This window comes from Chinchilla lanigera, unplaced genomic scaffold (genome assembly GCF_000276665.1).
Source record: "Chinchilla lanigera isolate Chin_1 unplaced genomic scaffold, ChiLan1.0 scaffold00002, whole genome shotgun sequence".
Taxonomy (NCBI): domain Eukaryota; kingdom Metazoa; phylum Chordata; class Mammalia; order Rodentia; family Chinchillidae; genus Chinchilla; species Chinchilla lanigera.
In genome coordinates, this window is record NW_004955403.1 from 51,069,584 (window position 1) to 51,088,819 (window position 19,236).

Consider the following 19,236-nt stretch of genomic DNA (forward strand, 5'->3'; position numbering starts at 1 on the left):
GCAGAACACAGCAAAAGCAACAAGGACTAAAAGGGAGGAATGGCCACAAGCAGCCTCTTCCTCTCCCTTACATATGCAGACTATCCACCCCAGGGCAGGTGTAGCTCTCACAACCAAAATCAATCTAACCCTAACAGCCTGCCCCATGACCACATGAGGCTTTCAGGGGACACCCAAACACAAACCATAACACCCAGGCTGGTCTTGAACTTGCAGTGATCTTCCTGCCTCAGTCTCCTGAGTGCTGGGATTACAGGCATGCGCCACCACGCCCAGCTTTCTTCTTTTCTAATGTAAGCATTTCATGCATAAAATTTCCTCTTAGCAGTAGGTTAGCGTGTCTTATAAATTTTCTTCATCTATAATAGTTTATTTAACCTCCATTCTAACTCTAGCAGTAGGTAGGGATTTTCTACATCACTTACAGGGAGGAGATATGCAGAGAGATTATGTAAGATTCCTAAATTCTGATGGTTGATCTGAGCCAGCCAGTCTAGCTTCAAATGCCGATGGCCTTTGATCCTTTTCCTAGCTACGAAATTCTCTTTTGTTTTAAATGTATTATTTGCCTTGAATTAAGACCAGATAGTCTCCAAGTTTCAAACTTGATTTGGGGTGATAAATGCAAACTAAGACTTTGAACTACTATAATTTATTGAGCAATGACCTGCTGTTGTGTAATACTTCATAAGGATATTTCAAAGTTATGGGAAAAAGTTTCTTTGTGTGAGGAGTTTTGAATCCAGCTGGAGAGAAATGAATCACTTAAATGAAACTAGTGAACAGTGGATAAGGTTTTGAGTCCTCCGGGTTACATGGAGTACAGGGGGAAGTGTCTGAGAGTCCTGATTGGACCCTGGGAGGAGTAGCTTAAATAGGGCAAGGAGGTAGAGCAACCCTTGGCTGATGGAATCTTGAAAGTGAGGTGGAAGAGTGGTAGTGTGAGATGACCAGCATGGTGAAAAGGCAGTTTTAAAAATAGAACAGTTGGCAAAACAAATGGGCTGCAGTACTTGGGCAGAGGAATACAGACACTGAAAAAAAATTTTTTTTGATCTCCAGAAATAAAGAAGAAGAGAATATTAGGATGACATTTTACCTACTAAATTGTCAGATTTAAGGGAAAAAATGACATTCAGTTTGATTGATTAGTTTATTGCATAACTGCAGCTGTAGACTGAAATCGCAGTGCCTTAGTGTAACAGAAGTTTATGGTTCCGTGAAGGTCTGATGTGGGTCATGTGGCTTTCTTCAGCGACTTTCCTCCAGTCGTGACAGGGTCTGGGGAGCTTCTAACTTGCCCCTTCATGTTTTTGGAGTAGATGCTTTCAGTATCTCAGGTGGGAGGAGGGAGAGAGTCCATACTTGTTCGTAACTGCCTCTTACCACTGTGCATGACACACTGCTTCTTGTCTCTTCCCTTCGGCAAGAATTGGTCCAGCCAAACTGTAAGACAGAATAGGAAGTGTAGTGGAGCAAGTAAATACTTGGTGAGTAACGACTATTGCTGTCACGTCAGTATTGGTAAGCTATTGGTCATGTGATCTGTATTGCTGCTGGGAGGATATATTATCTTCCTAGTAGACAGTAACTTAAGAAATTTTAGCAATCCTCCCCTGACCCAGCAACTTCACATTAAAATATTCTGTGGATGTATGCAAAGACAGTTACAGGACTATTGATTATAATAATGCAAAATTGGAAACAATTTAAATGTCTAATGAAGAGGATAGGTTAAATAAATAGGTCTTTCTGTATTATGAGAGGATGTTCAGCTATTAATCATCATGCAGTGGGATGCTAATGATGTGGGGCAGTAGACTGCGATGTAAGAGAAAAAAGCAGCTTACGAAAAAGAACATATGGTGTCCCATTTTTGTAAGTATATATGAATAGAAAAAAGAGAGGAAGCTCTGCTTTTGGCACAATAGCAGATAAGTATAACCCACCAGCTTCACAATGCATATTGCGCTCTCCTGAAAGAAAGGTAAATCCTTATTAAAATAAAGCAGAGGGTGGGTGAAAGTTGGAGTTGAAGAGCAAAACATCTGGTGAGCAGTTGGATGCTACAGTGCTTTAGTAACTTGTGCTTTTCTTTAGTTTTAGTAACTCATGCTTTAAGTTTTTCAGAGACGAGGTAAAGACCTTGGGTCTGTGAGCATTAGAATCGAGATACCAGGAAAGATTTGAATCTTTAAAAGGCTGAATGTTTAGCACACAGATGGGCTACAAAAACTATGCCCGCACATAAAGATGGCTGTCTTATCCTGGACCCTGGGTTGGTGAGGGAGGAGATACCCACGAGAACTCAGGACCATGGGTCCCTGTCATGTGGATTTTGGGTTAACATCTATGATACTTGTGTGATATGGTGAGTCTCCAGATGGAGAAATTGACATAAAAATAGTCTAAGGCTGATGGGATGGTAGAGGTCTCTGTCAAACAAAAACTGTGCCACTGGGACGCGTTCTGAATCCAGAGCACGTATATTTCCCAGAAATAAAGCACCCAAAGATGAACTCGGTACAAAATTACAAAGCTAAGAGGAAACAATCTACTTATCTGTCCATAAGACAGCAAAGTAAACCCATGAAGAGAAGGAATGGAAAACATGAGAAAGGACAAGGTGTTGTTGTAAACATAATGCCAGTTTTTTAAGTCAGTAGAACTTCTGGAAATGTAATTATTGAAATTAGAACCCCGCAGGTAGGATGAATAGTATCGTCTACTTAGAAAAGAGAATTAATTAATGAGCTAGATGAGGAGTTTGGCCTGTGGGCCTAATCTGGGTAATGGCATATTTTCTTAGTAGCCTACAAGGTAAGAATGTTCTTTACATTTTTAAAGAGTTGTTTAAAAAGAACAGACAAAATATGCTATAGAGATTGTATGTGACCCCAAAAGCCTAGAATATTAACTGTCTGGTCCTTTACCAAAAAAAATCCCAGCTCTAAATTAGATGTGAGGAAATTTTTAGAAGATAGTACAAAGGGCATAGAGATTTTATTTATTTGTTATACTGGGGATTCAACCAGGGCTTTTGCACTGAGCTGTTTCCCCAACCCATTTTTAAATTTTCAGACAAAGTCTCAGTAAGTTGTCCAGGCCGGGTGACACAAACTTACCATCCATCATGCCTCAGCCTCTCACAGTGCTGGAGTTACACTAAGATTCAGAAAGTTAAAGAATCCGGAGCCAAAACCAAAACCAAAACCAAACAAAACCCCACAAAATTTTGTAAGTTGATGCTTTGCAGGACTCCTAAGACAAAAAGATATTTAAAGCAACTAGAATGAAAAGTCAGATTGCCCCCAAGATACAGTTGGAGCTGTCTCACCTTTCCATGGCAATAAAGAAATCCAGAGGTTTTCCAAAGTGCTGGTGGAAAAGGAAGAGCTAGCATTAAATACCAGCTAAGTCTTCATGGACAACTTAGTGTGCAATCATTCCTCACTGGCTGGACTAATAAGCAAGAAAGTTGGTCAGTGTGTGGGTGAAATCTAAACAGACATGGGTTCTGCTATTGAGAACATATGGAAAGGATAGAAATGAAGTAGGGCTACAGTATTAGTGATGACACATAACTTGGTACAAGTTGTTGTAGGTAATGTCCTAAGAATTGTTTATTAATTAGCAGAGAGCAGAAATACTAGAAATACTAAACTTTCTACCTGATTAATGATGGGTGAATGCATGTTACACTTTAAGGGTAAGCTCTAAAGGTCCCTCAGAGAGGAACTGGGTCCAGGCTGTCCTGTGGGTGCTAAAGTCTGCAGACCTGTAGGCTGTTTGTATTAAAATGGTGTAGTGTTTGCACTTGTCTACACATGCCCTCCTGTATACATTGTCGTCCCTAGATTCCTTACTCCACTGTATTAGTCTGCTTTGTGTTACTGTAATGAAGTGTTTGTAGCTGTGTAGTGTTTAAAGAGATTTATTTAGCTCACATTTTTTGGAGTTTGAAAGTCCAAACAGCAGAGTGCTGGCTCTGGCCAATGTTCCTTTTAGCTGTGTCACCTCCACAGGTGGTCCAGTTATTGGAATTAGCAGATAACGAATTTAATTCTTACAGATAAACAAAAGAAAATAGAAGAAAGCTGGGAATGGAGACTCATGCCTGTAAGCCTGTAATCCCAGTACTCTGAGAGGCTGATGCAGGAGTATCTCAAGTTGGAGCCCACCTTGGGCAATTTAGTGACATGGTAAGACCTTGTGTCCAAAAACGACAGAAAGTGGAAAGATAGGGAAGAAAAGAAAAAGAATAGATGAGAAATTCTTGCATAAAATGGAGTATCTCAAAAAGAGCACAATGTACATTGTAAATGTAAAAAAAAAAATCGTACCTGAAATTAAGAATTTATTTGGTGAAATTAATAGACTGAAGAGTGGATTGTAGAGCTCAAAGACAGATCAACTGAAATTATTCAAGCTGAAGCACTATTAAATAAGAGAAAGTAACTGATTTAGAGTAATACAAAGGACAAATTATTGGAGAGTGTAAGATTTGGCATTGTGATTTAGGGGTCAAGACTAAAGTGAAGGTAGTTGAATAAAAGAAAGGGATAAGTCATATGTTACTATTAAAAATATATTGTGATTGTTTAAAATATGAATTGGCAAAAATTAGGAGTTTAGATGTGGATATGAGAAGTTAAAGGAATTAAAAATAGCTCCAAGGCTTGTAGCTAATATATAACCTCCTTTGTGCCTCCCGTGCAGTGTGTTATTATCGCTAATTTTTATAACAATCCTGAACATAGGTATTACCTTTTTACTGATAAAAGACAAACTGGGCTGGGGATATAGCTGGGTAGAGCACTTACCTAGCAGGCCTGAGGTCTCCGGCTTAATCCCCAGCACCACCTTCAAAATAAAAAAGGTCAAAGCAGAAGGGCAAGACTTGAAGTTGGACCTGGGGGTGTGGGGGTTGACAGGTGATGGCTGAAGTCTTTAAAGTGGATGCGTTGGTTTACAGATAGTGTGAGGGCCTTGTGGGAGGAAGTGACCCCAAGCAGCCGGGGAACATGAGCCAGAGAGGGGGTGGGTGGAACACCAAACACACAAACAGAACATGGAAACCATGAGGCGAGCGGAGACTTTGTAGAATGAGAAAGTGATCAGCAACACATGCAGAATTCATTTATTTAATAAACTGAGAATGTCTGGACTCTGTGCAGGGTGCTGGTGGTGAGGTAGCAGGGGTTGGAGCTGACAAAGTTCCTGCCCTCATGAAGTAGGTTTTGGTGGGGAAGGCAGTAATGGATTAATGCACGAAGATATTATGAAGGAAATCAATAGGTTAATGCTAGAAAGCATCAGGGAACAAGAAAAGTGCTTTAAAATGAAAACGTCAAGAAAATTGACCTGAAGGATAAGAATTACCAGGAAAAAGCAGGGCTAGAAGTGAGTGAGTATTGTACATAAAAAGAGCAGCAGGTACAAAGATTCCGAGGCTATACAGAGCTTGGTGCTGCTGAGAAGTTGCAACAAGGCCAGCCTAGCTCCAGCTGAGTGGGCAAGGCAGACAGCGATGGCAAGTGAGATTGGACATGGTGAGTCTGGTCAGGAAGGGCCTGACAGTGTGATGAGAAGCCATTGAAGATGTGTGAGGAGGGAAGAGGCAGGTCCAGTTCATATTTGGAGAGGGTGGTGTTTGCTGTGTGTAGTGTGCCTTGTAAGGACAGGAATGGAAGTCAGCTGCTAAAGTAGCATTAAGTGCAGAGGTGACTGAGAATTAGTAAGATACATATACTGTGTCAGACCAAATGTCTCTCGAAGCTGGACCTGGTGGTGTATACCTGTAATCCCAGTACATGGGAGACTGAGGCAGGAGGATTGCTGTGAGTTCGAGATCAGCCTGGACCACATAATGAGACCCTGTCTCAAAAAGACAAATGTCTCTAGAGATTGTCCCTTACCAGCGTTGCAGTGACATGTATTCCTAGATCCTAGTACCTCATTGTTGTTTCCCAGGGAATGTCAGGAGAGATTCTCAGGGTTCTTTTTGTTTTGTGCTTGAAATAATTTAATTAGCCATTTAAGAAGGCAAGTTAAGGCCATTAGACATTGATGACACTTTTGCCTTGTTCCAGTAAAAGGGATGGAACTTAATAGGGATACAGGCTTTTGAGTCATTGTTGAATTATTGGTTTCCGTTGATCATTTGTTCACACTCAGCTCTGCATATAAATTGGTAGCACCAGAAATATTAAATAGTCTCCAGATGACTTTTTAAAAACATTTGTTTAAATTATGTAATTTTTTTGAGTTTTTGGTATGAAGAATTCCAAACACAATCAGAAGCAGAGCACATACTGTTATAAACCTCCGTGTGTACCTGTCATTTTAAATGAATGGCAGTGAGCTCGTAGCTGGAGTTGGTCCATCTATTGCTGTAGCTACTCCTCACCACCTTCATCCAGGTTTATCATCTTGCCCCTCAATAGCCAGGTATATACTTACCGAAGGTAAGGATGTCCCACAGTTTAGTATTTTGTCTTGTTCCCTTCTCGAGCACATGGTAGTTATCATATACCTAGGTAGTTTGCCTGTGAAGGCCCCTCTTTACACCTGTTGTGCTAGGGTGTTTTATTGGCATCTCTGGAATAAACTGTAATGCTGCCATATATATGCATAGGGAAATCTTTTCAGAGGGATAGTAAGGAAATTCTTTAATAGTACCTCCAGTATTGAGTATTTTTCTAATGGTATATCACTTTTCTGTTTTCAAATCAGGAGGGCAGACACTGATGTTCACTATTTCAAGAAATCTTATGTGGAAGTACGATGCTCCATAAGCCAGAGGAAGGAAGGATCCTGGCACATAGGGTAAGAAAGGGAGGAATTACTGTATTGCCTTGATTTTATCTTCTTTGCTTTCTTCTTTTCCATTCTTCTTTGTTATGATTTGAGCATGAGTGCAGCTGTGAAAGAGAGATTTATTTATTTTTCAAATTAGATTTTATTGGTACATTTTAGAAACACATAATGATTACATTCATCATAGAGAATTTGTACTTGCACCTAATATAACTTGCTTTTTTCGCCATTCCTCGACCCTCCCGTCAACCCCTCCTCCCAAGCCCTCTTCTCAACCCCTCCTCTCAACCCGTCCTCTCCTCATTTACAAAGCTTTATTTCCATGTTTCCTTTTTTCTTTTTTTTTTTTTTTTTTTTTTACTTTTCCCTTTTTTCCTTTCCCAAAAGAGAGATTTAAACACTTGAATCAAAAGGATAATGGGATGCTTTATAAATACTGACCTCCCTGTGTTCTTTGGGATGCTTGCCAGGCCATTAATTATCCAAGTTTACATAATCCAAACAGTCTTTTCCAGGGTAAGTTTTTGTGTTGTCTTTGTCATCTTATCACTTGCTGTGCTTATGCCTTTCAGTAACACTGCTATCAACTTGGTGTTGTTACTTAAAGAAAAAGAAGACTCTAATCAATCTTTCGTAGTTACGCATTTTGAACAGAGGTAGAAGCTGGAGAGTGTAGTTGATCCTCTGTGAGAGTACTTATTTCACGCGACCTTGTCATGGTACTCTTGATGATTGTTTATAGCGTGTCTCTTAGGCTAAACGAAATTCTGTGATCAAGGATTGTTACACATTCTAGATTCTTCCACAGTGACAGTAGCATGTCTTGGATATGTCGAGAGTGTGGTGAATATTTTTTTTCTTTAAGAAATGAATGAAAGAAATAGAAAATGTTCTTTGCACAGCATATTATGGTTGATTTCTAGATATGTTGGACCTGAGGGGAAAGCAGATAGAATGCTTCTTAAAGCTATGATCATAAAGTTTGGTGAGCGCACAAGACTGGCAGTGTCATTTTATGATTAACTAGCCTGAAGTACTTTCCCGTCTCGCTTCATTTTCATTACAGCACACTGTCTTATCCCCATGCGTTTACCTCCATTTTAGAGGCTTAGGACATGGAGAAATGAGGTCTGGTAGCAAGTGTGACCCTGAAGGATACGAAGTAATCCTCTCATTCCTAAATATAGTGCTCTTCTGAAAGACCAAGTTACTATTTCTGTTTTAAGAAGGAGGACTTGATGTCTGCTAATGGAAGATAAATAAAAGCCAACTGGGAAATACCTTTTGTCTCCAGATTCCTGTGCCTGCTACTGGGTGAAGAGCAAAAACATTCTCTTTAACTCTTTTGCAGTCTAAATTGAGCTTTTCAAAGTCTTTTTCTTTATCTAAGATCAGAAGGGAACTGTCATGTTCGCAGTGAATGTACCCACCAAGGTTGGCTAGGAGAGTGTTTCTCTGCATCTGAGGATGATGCCCAGGTCTCAGGTGACAAATTGGTTTTGCAGACATCTTCGCCACTGTTGATTTTAGTAGACATCACTGCATAGAGTCCTTACACCGTTCTTGATCTTGTGATACAGGAAGAGGCTGGGTGGAGGTGTGCAGACTGAAGCTCTTCAGGGACGTGTATCCCTTTCTTACTAACCACAAGTAGTATGCCCACACCACACATAATCTCTACTTTGGATTTAAGAGGGTTCTTTGAGACACACATCAGTTCCAATCACTGTTCCACTTTAGATTTAAGCATTTTCTCTAACTGTACAAAAGGGTGTCGTTATTGAACAGAATCTTTTCAAAACTGACATACTTTTCTTTCTTTTGCAGGCCTGAGTGTTGGCAATGACATTGATAAGAGGCTGGCATTTTTAACCACAGCTGTTCTAACCAACTACTGTATAATCTGTCCCGGAGTCAGACACTCAAAATTTACTGTATGTGAATAGAAACTATGCATATTTGTGGGTCAGCAGAGCCAAAGAACAAGAGCTATGGCAGTTGAAATGGTCTGTGTGGTTCCAAGGTATTTTTCCTGGGTTTCATCATCAGGGACCTCCTCCCTTTCCTGTCAGCAACAGTGTGGCGCCTTTTGTTTGATGAAGATTAAGGACATGTTCTTTGGTCAACAAGCGGAGCTTAAAATCTACCAGAATAGGGTCAGAGACTGTTTCAGTCACAGCTAAGGAAAATGAAATTTCCATTTTACTTGGTGCCTTGTACAGGGAGCACACTAACTCTTCTGGAAACATCTGAGTGAAGAGGTGGAACTTCGCTGAATCACAACTCATGGTGATGGCGAGTGATCCGACGTGATCAGAGAGGGCAAGAGCCACAGAGAACTCATGACGGGCTATGCCATGTTGCGGAGTGGGGGTGTGGGGAATGGAGGTCAAACCTGTATGTTACGCTGGTCCAACCGCATCCGGCTTACATGGCTCAGTTTTACGCTTTTTATCATCCTGGTTTTCTTTCCCCTGATTGCTCACTATTATCTCACCACTCTGGATGAGGCAGATGAGGCAGGCAAGCGGATTTTTGGCCCCCGGGCTGGCAGTGAGCTGTGCGAGGTAAAACATGTGCTGGATCTCTGCCGCATTCGTGAGTCTGTGAGCGAGGAACTCTTACAGCTGGAAGCGAAGAGGCAGGAGCTCAACAGTGAGATCGCCAGGCTGAACCTGAAGATCGAAGCCTGTAAGAAAAGCATTGAGAATGCCAAGCAGGACTTGCTGCAGCTCAAGAATGTCATCAGTCAGACGGAGCACTCTTACAAAGAGCTGATGGCCCAGAATCAGCCCAAACTCTCTCTGCCAATCCGATTGCTCCCTGAGAAGGACGATGCTGGTCTTCCTCCTCCAAAGGCCACATGGGGTTGCCGGTTGCATAATTGTTTCGATTATTCTCGTTGTCCTCTTACTTCTGGTTTTCCAGTGTATGTTTATGACAGTGATCAGTTTGCTTTTGGCAGCTACTTAGACCCCTTGGTCAAGCAGGCTTTTCAGGCAACCACACGCACCAACATCTATGTTACAGAGAATGCAGACATTGCTTGCCTGTATGTGATTTTAGTGGGAGAAATGCAGGAGCCAGTAGTGCTGCGGCCTGCTGACCTTGAGAAGCAGTTGCATTCTCTACCACACTGGCGGACAGATGGACACAACCACGTCATCATCAATCTGTCCCGGAAGTCAGACACCCAGAATTTACTGTACAATGTCAGTACAGGCCGTGCCATGGTGGCCCAGTCCACTTTCTATGCTGCCCAGTTCAGGGCTGGCTTTGACTTGGTAGTCTCTCCCCTAGTCCATGCCATGTCAGAACCCAACTTCATGGAAATCCCGCCACAGGTGCCAGTGAAGCGGAAGTATCTCTTCACCTTCCAGGGTGAGAAGATTGAATCCTTGAGATCCAGCCTTCAGGAGGCCCGCTCCTTTGAAGAAGAAATGGAGGGTGACCCCCCTGCTGACTATGATGATCGGATCATTGCCACCCTCAAGGCGGTACAGGACAGCAAGCTGGATCAGGTCTTGGTAGAATTTACCTGCAAAAACCAGCCAAAGCGGAGTCTGCCTACCGAGTGGGCGCTGTGTGGGGAGCGGGAGGACCGCCTAGAATTGCTGAAGCTTTCCACCTTTGCCCTCATCATCACTCCTGGGGATCCCCACCTGGTTATGTCATCTGGGTGTGCCACACGGCTCTTTGAAGCCCTGGAGGTTGGCGCTGTCCCGGTTGTGCTGGGGGAGCAGGTGCAGCTTCCATACCAGGACATGCTGCAGTGGAATGAGGCGGCCCTGGTGGTGCCCAAGCCGCGTGTTACCGAGGTTCACTTCTTGTTACGGAGTCTGTCTGACAGTGATCTTCTGGCCATGAGGCGGCAAGGCCGCTTTCTCTGGGAGACTTACTTTTCCACCACTGACAGTATTTTTAATACCATGCTGGCTATGATTAGGACTCGCATACAGATCCCAGCTGCTCCCATACGGGAAGAGGTAGCAGCTGAGATTCCCCATCGTTCAGGCAAGGCTGCTGGAACTGACCCCAACATGGCTGACAATGGGGACCTGGACCTGGGCCCGGTAGAGACAGAGCCGCCCTACGCCTCACCCAAATACCTCCGCAACTTCACACTCACTGTCACTGACTTCTACCGCAGCTGGAACTCTGCTCCCGGGCCTTTCCATCTTTTTCCCCACACACCCTTTGACCCTGTGTTGCCCTCAGAGGCCAAGTTCTTGGGCTCAGGGACTGGATTTCGGCCTATCGGTGGCGGAGCTGGGGGGTCTGGCAAGGAGTTTCAGGCAGCGCTTGGAGGCAACGTGCCCAGAGAGCAGTTCACGGTGGTGATGCTGACTTACGAGAGGGAGGAAGTGCTCATGAACTCTTTAGAGAGACTGAACGGCCTCCCCTACCTAAACAAGGTGGTAGTGGTGTGGAATTCCCCCAAGCTGCCCTCGGAGGACCTTCTGTGGCCTGACATTGGAGTCCCCATCATGGTAATGGGAAAATAGGCATTTTGTTTTCCTGCATGAAATGGTATTTCGCTTCTAATGCCTTTTCTTTACTTCAGGTGTCCTAATTTTTAGTAGACAGGAACATACACACACCTGTGTTTTTAAACCTGCATACATTCCTTTCCTTCTCAAGTTTCTGCCTGCTGCTTTTCCAGATCTTGCCATTTCTATTGCTGCTACTCACTTCCCAAATCTCCTAAGTCCCTGACAGCTGAAATTGGTACTGGTCCCGTGAAGGTTTATAAACCCCATCAGTTGTCTCATAGACTTCCTCCAAGCCGATGAGTTTAACAGTGATGAAGAAACTCACATTTAGGGAGAATGTAGGACCCGGGTACAATACTTAGTAAATGTGATGTGTGTCATTAGCAGTTTTCATTCTATATCTGTGGGAACCAAGGCTTAGAGAAGTTAATTAATTTGCTCAAGGCCATCATGAGTCATGGAAGAGGTGAGCTTTACTGTGTCTAATTCCAGAAACTGCAGTTGTAATCAGTCCCAAAGGAGTGGGGAAGGAGACTGTCGTTTCCCGGGTTCCTGTAGAAGCCTCCTGGAAGTCGAGTTTGATATTTGGAATTGAAGATCCTAAACCTTTTTTAGAATGTGTTGCAGGTTCTTTCTCTTTCTTTACTCTATCTCTTAGGTTTAAATGATGTATTTTACAGGACAAACAGTGGCTAAATATACAGGATAGGCTGTATTTCTGAGGGATTTAAGTTAAACTTGGCAATCTAGAAGTGCAATCCATCTCTTAAATATGAGGCCTTGAGCTGATCTTAAGCAAACTGTCAACCTGCTTATTCTGAAATAAAGCTATTTTCCAGGAAAAGGTTACAAAGAAAGATCTAATGGGCCATGTGTTACTAGAATCTTGCTCAAGAAAATTAGTGTTTTTAAGGAAAAGCCGGAAAAAAAAAGTTGAAACAAGTTTTTTTAAAAAAATATTTCATTGGAGAACTGATTGATTTGAAGTATTTTCGATGCAGTAGCATGTAGTAATAGAAAAAGCCTGAGTTTTAAAGTGATACAGACCTGGGAATAAGTAGTCATTTTGTGAGCTTTAATAAGTTGATTCGCTTCTTTGACCTCAGGGCTAAAGAGAAAATCTAATGTAATACATAAAGCTACTGAAAGGGTAGTCAGTGATTATTTGCTTCCTTCTTCACCCTTAAAATTAAAGAAGATGGGGCTGGGGATACAGCTCAGTGGCACAGCACCTGCCCGGCACGTGCAAAGTCCTGAGTTTGATTTCCGGTACCAAAAAAAAAAGTCAAAGAAGATGAAAGCCTTATGTACGTTCTGGGTAGCTTTAACGGACCCCCTAATCCTCTCCATAACTTCCCTTTGCTCCATACTTGTCACTGCTTATTTTCTCCTGCACGAGGTTCTTAGTGGTCTTTTTCAAACATTTTTTCCTAACTACAATCAAACTTTTAATTATTTAATTTAATTGATAATCTGAGGCTGTTCAAAGACTATTCTAAAATTTTTTAATCCCAGAGTTTATCTTCTGTTTTAATAAAAATTCTGTAAGTAGACTTCTCCAAATTTCATTTTCACCAATATTTCATTTATTTCCGTTCTCAGTTAGTTTTGTAAGTGCCATTGAATAAAGCACTGATGCTGTGAAAAGCAGGTGCTGCTCACGTAGTGGACTAGTGATCCGCCTTTGGTTTGTTTTTCCTGAGTTTTCTTTAAGATCGGTAGGAATATGGAAAAGCTGGCACCACCCTGAGAACAATGACTGAAATCCATGAGAGGACTGGCTAGAACAGATGCTTTCATTAACTCTCATGGGAAATAAGTAGGCCTCTTTGATTACATGGCAGCCTACTGCAACAGTACAATACCTAGTTGGAAATGCCAGAAACTTTCCAAATGGGCTGTTCTAAAAAACTTCATAATAGGAATCTTTCTTTTAAACAATTTCAAGCCAGAGAATCATACTCTGTTCTTTAAATATTTTTACTGTGCTTTTGATTTAAGAGAGGCAAATGTTTTGGGCAGCACTTGAAATTGCTGACATTCTGGGTATAGCCAGGCACCAGGGATAGTGAGACTGGTAGCTCTCTTGCCTATAGGAAGACAGCAGGCAGTACGATGCTTCTCAAGGTAGTTTTTCCATCTTCGTGTGGGCATGGCCTGTTCATTATGTTATGGTTAGCAGGTCTATGTAAAATTAGCAGCAATTGGTTCCCAGGCAGTGTGGCAGATTACATCCTTCAGGGAAAAAGATTTCAAGTAAGCCTACTGGCTAATTGAGCCAACCTGGGAACCTTTATGTCATTTCAGAAAATGCAGGACAATTTGTACCTCTCTTATCCTCAGTTTTCAGATTAAGTAGTAGAAATAAATGCTTGGTGTTTGTGGGCTGTGAAATCTGTTGAACTCTAGTTATTTAAATGGAAAAGAATTTCCTTAGGGGTACCTGATAGGACCTAGGTATTAAAAGTTCCTCGTTCTTTTCTAATAATTACTTACATGGCAAAGGGTTCTGGCTTAGAACAAAGGTGATCTTTCTGCCACCACCCTTGGATACTCCGGTTCCACATGCTCTGCGTAAAGAGATTTTCAGCTCAGATGGAGTAGTGGCTGGGCAGGGAGACAGGACCTGCAGAGAGGTGAGGAGTGCGGCTCTCATCTGAATGGTGCGGGACTGCTGAAAAGAGGTATGATAGTGGCAGGCTGCTCTCTGCCTGTTCCCTGCATACCCTGTAAGCTGTGGAGTCAGGTGCCTTAGCTCCTGGAGCATAACCACATAGCTGCAAAGATTTGTAGAAGAAGTCTGATGGAGAGTATTACTGTGCCAAGGGCTTTGCTGTCCTGTTTTGGAACGTTTCCCCACTGGGTTGGGAACCACACTTTCATGGTACCTTAAAGCCATTTCACTGTTTCTGGTGTTAGGTCGGGCTTTTCAGAGTTTTCTTTCCCTATTTGTAATGTGTGCTTTTTCTCTGGCTGCTTTCAGCATTTTTTTTTTTGTTTGGGTTTCAGCAGTATGACTATGATGTGCCTTGGCATGGTTTTCCTTGATTTTTATTCTGAAAAATGTTTCAGCAGGCAGTTAATTTGGTGCTGCTTACTACTTTTATATTTTGCCGGTCAGCCTACAGCCTGTGCCAAGCGTGCATGCTGTATAGCAGGGGGGCCACGGCCACGCCAGCTTATACAGTGCGTGGCGCTTCCCATCTCTGCCGCTGTCCTGTGTGGAGTTTCCTCCCGTTTACACAGGCAGTGTTTGCTTCAGACTCTTTGGTCCAGGCCAGACGGCTGTGGGTTTTGTCTGAGAGTTCCAGCTGTCCTTGGGGATGGGATGCTGACTGCCTTCTGCTCTCAGCGTCAGAGGGACAGTAACTCCCTGGGGCAGCAGTGTGCTTTCTGTTCACTCTGTTCTCCAGGAAGTTGTGGTTTGTGCAGTGTACAGTTGTCATGGGTAGGAGGATCGAGTCCTTCAGAGCTTACCCAGCCTTCCTAGAAGCCAAAACTTCCAGCTAATCCCTATTTGGTACATTGTCCCACCGAGGATTTTGGTTTGAGTTACTCCTTTAGATTCTGGAACTAGTAAGCTGGATAGTTTTTTAGAGTATTCTGTGGCAGTGAAAATCTCAAAAGCTGTCCTTTTGATGTTTAAAACTTGGTCTGTTATGAAAGTGACATCTTTCAGTTACTCACAGCATCCTTAAGCTCACTGAAAACATTGCTTCTCTTTGCACCACAGATTGTCATTTCTAGAGTAATCTCTTTGACAAGCAGCCCTGGAATCAGATTTTTGTCATTCTCTTCTCCATAAAGGGCATACATAGCTCATTTACACAGAGTGCCTGGCAAGGGCTCTTTGAAGAGGTGACACTGACATCTGAGGGAAACTTGGAGTGAATGCATGAGTTGTGTCAATCTAGAGAGTGCAGCAGTGGCAAGTGCAGGGAGGAAGCAACCCCAAGGCCTCCAGGATCGGAGTTGACCGGAAACGGGAAGAGGGCCGGGGGCGAGTTTGTTTTGAAATGGGGTCCTGCTCTGTTGCCCAGGCTGGCCTCAGGCTCTTGGACTCAACTCGCCTGCAGCCTCTTCTCGGCTCTCATTTTCTTGATTCCCCAGCTCTTTAATGGGCTTCTTTTTTAAGTTAAAGGAGAGGATGACCAAAGGCTAATATCAGCTGATGATACCCTTTCTTGTCTGTGTAGTGTCCTAAAATAAGGTTCATTCTTAGTGGACAGAACAGAAACACGTTACTGGAGGGTGGAGCTGTTGGGCCTGGCCAGGCCGAGTGTTATGTTCAAAGGCATATTTTATGTATGTATATTAAAAATGCTGAGCATAGTAGGGGCAGTGGTTTAATCCATGATTGCTGTTCTGTTCCGTTGTGGTGAGAAGAAAGGTGGCGAGAGAGAAGACCAGTGAGGTGTCACCAGGGCGCGGGGCAAGCGAGATGGGAATGAATGGTGGTGGGCACGGCTCCCAGCTTGACTGATGGAGATGGATGGATTGTTTTGCTTTAGGAAACAGGATTAAGTAGTAAGACTTTCCCTAATTCCTCTCTAAGCCGTCATTCCTTAATATTATTAAATGTATTGAAAATTCAGTGGTAGTTTTGATCTATAAACTTCTCAGGTCTTTATTCCATATTCTGAAAGTAGAATGGCAGGGCTAGTTTATGTCCTGTGTCTCATTCATTCATTCAGAAAATAGTGGTTGTATATGTGCTATATGCCAGACACATGCTCTATTGGTTGATGTCCTACTAGTAAGGCAATAATTTGAAAATCAGTCTTCATGTCCACCAGTGACTAAAGTGGAATCATAAGGTCTCTAATGGCACTGTACTGTGGAAGCACGAAGAAATAGTGTTGGGGCTGTTTTAGTTGAAAATAAAATCAACAAAAATGAAAGTTGTAATGTCCCATACTACCTCTGGTTGACCTATTTCTTTTGCATTATTAAATGTACTTTTCTCACACGCCTGGAGGCTGGTGCTGATCTGTGTGTCTTCGTTTAGAAATGTTTGAATCTTTGGTCGTCTGATTTGAATGCCAAAACCAATAATAGTTAGCTGTGCTTCTGTCTAGCCAGTAAGCACTAAAGCTTTGAAGCTAAACTGTTGGAAGAAAGCTTCCTGCTTCCCTTCCCCTGTCCCTGTGGATGCTCTCTGTCCCCCACCTTCCAGCGTGAATTTTAGTTTGTATCTGCGAAGTCTGTAAGGGCAGAAGTAGTGTTACAGGGAAGAGATGGTTACCTTGGGATGAGGAACTGCAAGTTATTCTTGAAGTCCTGTAGTCCTGCTGTCTCCTGGGGGTTGACTCAGTCAAAGTGTCTCAGCAGCGGCACGCATGACACTTTGAGCTGGATCATTCTTTGCCGGGGGAGGCCGTCCTGTGTGCTCTAAGATTAGCAGGATCCCTGACCTGTACTTATTAGGTCTGAGTAGTTCACCCTGTTTCTCCTCAGTGGTGACAGTCAAACATGTCATCAGACGTTGCCAGACCCTCCAGCCCCCGCCGGGGGGAGGAAGCAAAATCCCTCAGTTTCCTGAGTGCTGGGATCACAGGCATGCACTACCACACCCAGCTAAGAACTGAATTTATGAAATATCGGCAGCTGTGTATATTCATTGTTGGACTCTTAGCTCTGCGTATTCACTGCTGGAGCTGAGGAGTTTTGGGCAGCTGACCTGGTGGAGCTTGCAGTTTGGTGAAGTGAATGCTGTAGTGTAAGAAAGGAAAATGAGTGGTGTGGGGGAGTTAGAGCGAATAGCTACATCCTCCATGCCGTCTGAGATGGAACTGTTCACACTGCGACGCCTTTGTACGGTAGACCTAGACTGCATTGGACCAGCACTGGGCATGCCTTTGGCTCCTGCCACTTCTGCTACCCTGCTGTCCCTGGGGAGTGGAGCTCAGCCGCTGTGAGCTGAGCACTTGGTGGCCACCCTGTCTGCATCCTGAGCCTGCCTCAGCTCCTTCGCGCTGTTACCACACCGTCTGCATTCAGGCCCCTGCTCTGGACCAGTGAGCCATGCTACAGAGTACAGACTTCAGTTTGTGGCGCCTGGCTGGGGCATGCAGTATCTACTATTGCAGAGGTGTGGGTCCGGGTCTATCTTTACTGGTGGATGTCTTATCTTTCTTTACTGCTTGTGCCAGGAATCAAACTCAGAGCCTCAAGTAGGGGAGGCACGTGCTGTGCCGCTGAACTGCACCCAGCCCACTTTGTCTTGATTTGGGTTGGAACTTTGGTGGGGCTGAGGCAAAGTCTGAGAAAAGCTTTTTGATGTGGTAGCATTCCAAGTGATCAGTTATTCACATGCTTTTATAATTAGCACTGTTTTCCTCAATGGTGCATACATTAATAATGCATTTTGGGGGTGGCATGGTGGTGCATGCCTATAATCCCAGCCACTTGGGGGGGCTGAGGCAGGAAGATCACAAGTTTGAAGCCAGCAACTTAGACTCTGTCTCAAAGTGAAAAAGGACTAGGGCTATAGCTCGGAGGCAGAGCACTTGTCTGGTATGCCTGAGGTCTTGGGTTAGGACCCTGGTACAAGGACAGAAGAGGGGAGGAGGGACTTTTTATGGTGGCTTGGTAGGAAATTGATAAAGTTAACATGGATGTAGCAGTAAGAAGACTGAATTTGGAGTGAGTTGGTACCACTGAGAGCTCAGGCGCTTGCAGCTTACCACTTGCATGATGTCTCTTAGGCCTTAGCTTGTCCATTGCAAAGGACACTTGGACCACATTATCTCCAAGGCCCTTCTATCTGAGTAAATTCTATTGTAAGGATGTTAGAATGAATTCACTGAAGTAGGAGTTCTCTGCATCCAGAACACAGAAAAAGTGATTCAGTCTGATAAGTGGCGGGCGTGGGGTGTGGGTGACAAGAGGCTCTTAGCTGGGTCTTCAGGAGAGTGATTTTGAGGTAAGAATGGAAGGAAAGGTGTTGGAAGCTGAAGATGCCAGTGAGGGCCCAGGAGTGCGTCGTGCCGGGTGGAGCTAGTCATTCATATAAGTAAAGCCACCTGTTGAAAGTGAGATGACCCTGTTGGTTTTGTAAAGAGGTGGTTTCCCATGAGATTCTCTTTCCTTTTTGAGAATACAATGGTGGCTCGTTAGTTGGACTAATACAGCTAAAGAATAAAAAGAGTACAGGGCGTGGTGGCACACACTTGTAACCCTGCCTTTGTGGGAAGCTGAGGGAGGAAGATCTTGAGCTTGAGCCCAACCCTCGCAGCTTAGCAAGGCCCTGTCTCAAAATAAAATTACAAAGAGAGAAGCCAGGCATGGTGGTGCACATCTGTAATCCTAGCACTCAGGAGGCTGAGGCAGGAGAATTGCCATAACTTCAAGGCCTACCTGAACTACAAAGCAAAACCCTGTCTCAGAAAACTAACAAAAAACTGAGCTTTTGTATGTGTAGTTAGTGCTGTGGATGGGCGTTACAAAGATGAAGTAGTTACGTCAATAGAATAGCCTCTGCTTTTTTCCTGTCAGTTTAACTATCAAAAAAGGCCTTAAGGATACAGATCAGAGGGGTTTCTGGGTTTGTTTTTAAAATGTTTGGGCCAGCAGGGTGATTCCGGAGCTGGGACCTGGAATTTCAGTTCTGCTCTGCCACCTTGTGTTCTCTTGAAAAAGTTATTTTTAATCTCCCTGGATAGGGTGCGGTTTATTGTAAAATAGTGCTCACATTACTTTTTCCCACCAGGAAATCAGAATCAGTTCATGAATAACACTTAAAATATGCACTCTTTATTGTATATTTCTTGAATTCTCAGGTGGTACTATTGTTGAAATGTGTGCCGGACTGGATAAGCGGTCGTGATTAGGTGCAGTCTTCAGTCAGGATGGCCGCAGCTGTCCTTGTCTGCCGGCATGTCCCGATTTCCTCCCCTCACGTAGCACTGACACCTGTGCCTCC

General features: G+C 43.4%; 2 protein-coding genes across 5 annotated transcripts in view; one reads left to right on the plus strand and one right to left on the minus strand.

The window, feature by feature from the left end:
• LOC106148654 (translation initiation factor IF-2-like) overlaps positions 1 to 8,328 on the minus strand; it is a 22,480-nt gene extending 14,152 nt beyond the window's left edge. Inside the window, exons 1-2 of the mRNA XM_013514914.1 lie at positions 8,101 to 8,328; positions 4,824 to 4,863 (exon numbers count right to left, since the gene is read on the minus strand). Of these exons, the coding sequence (XP_013370368.1) occupies positions 4,824 to 4,863; positions 8,101 to 8,328 (268 nt within the window). The remainder of the gene's footprint in view (positions 1 to 4,823; positions 4,864 to 8,100) is intronic.
• Extl3 (exostosin-like glycosyltransferase 3) overlaps positions 6,740 to 19,236 on the plus strand; it is a 26,113-nt gene continuing 13,616 nt past the window's right edge. For all 4 annotated transcript variants that reach the window (XM_005373777.2, XM_005373778.2, XM_005373779.2 and 1 more), the window contains exons 1-2: positions 6,740 to 6,828; positions 8,647 to 11,309. In XM_005373777.2, coding sequence (XP_005373834.1) covers positions 9,162 to 11,309 — 2,148 coding nt within the window. In that variant the 5' untranslated portion in view covers positions 6,740 to 6,828; positions 8,647 to 9,161. The remainder of the gene's footprint in view (positions 6,829 to 8,646; positions 11,310 to 19,236) is intronic.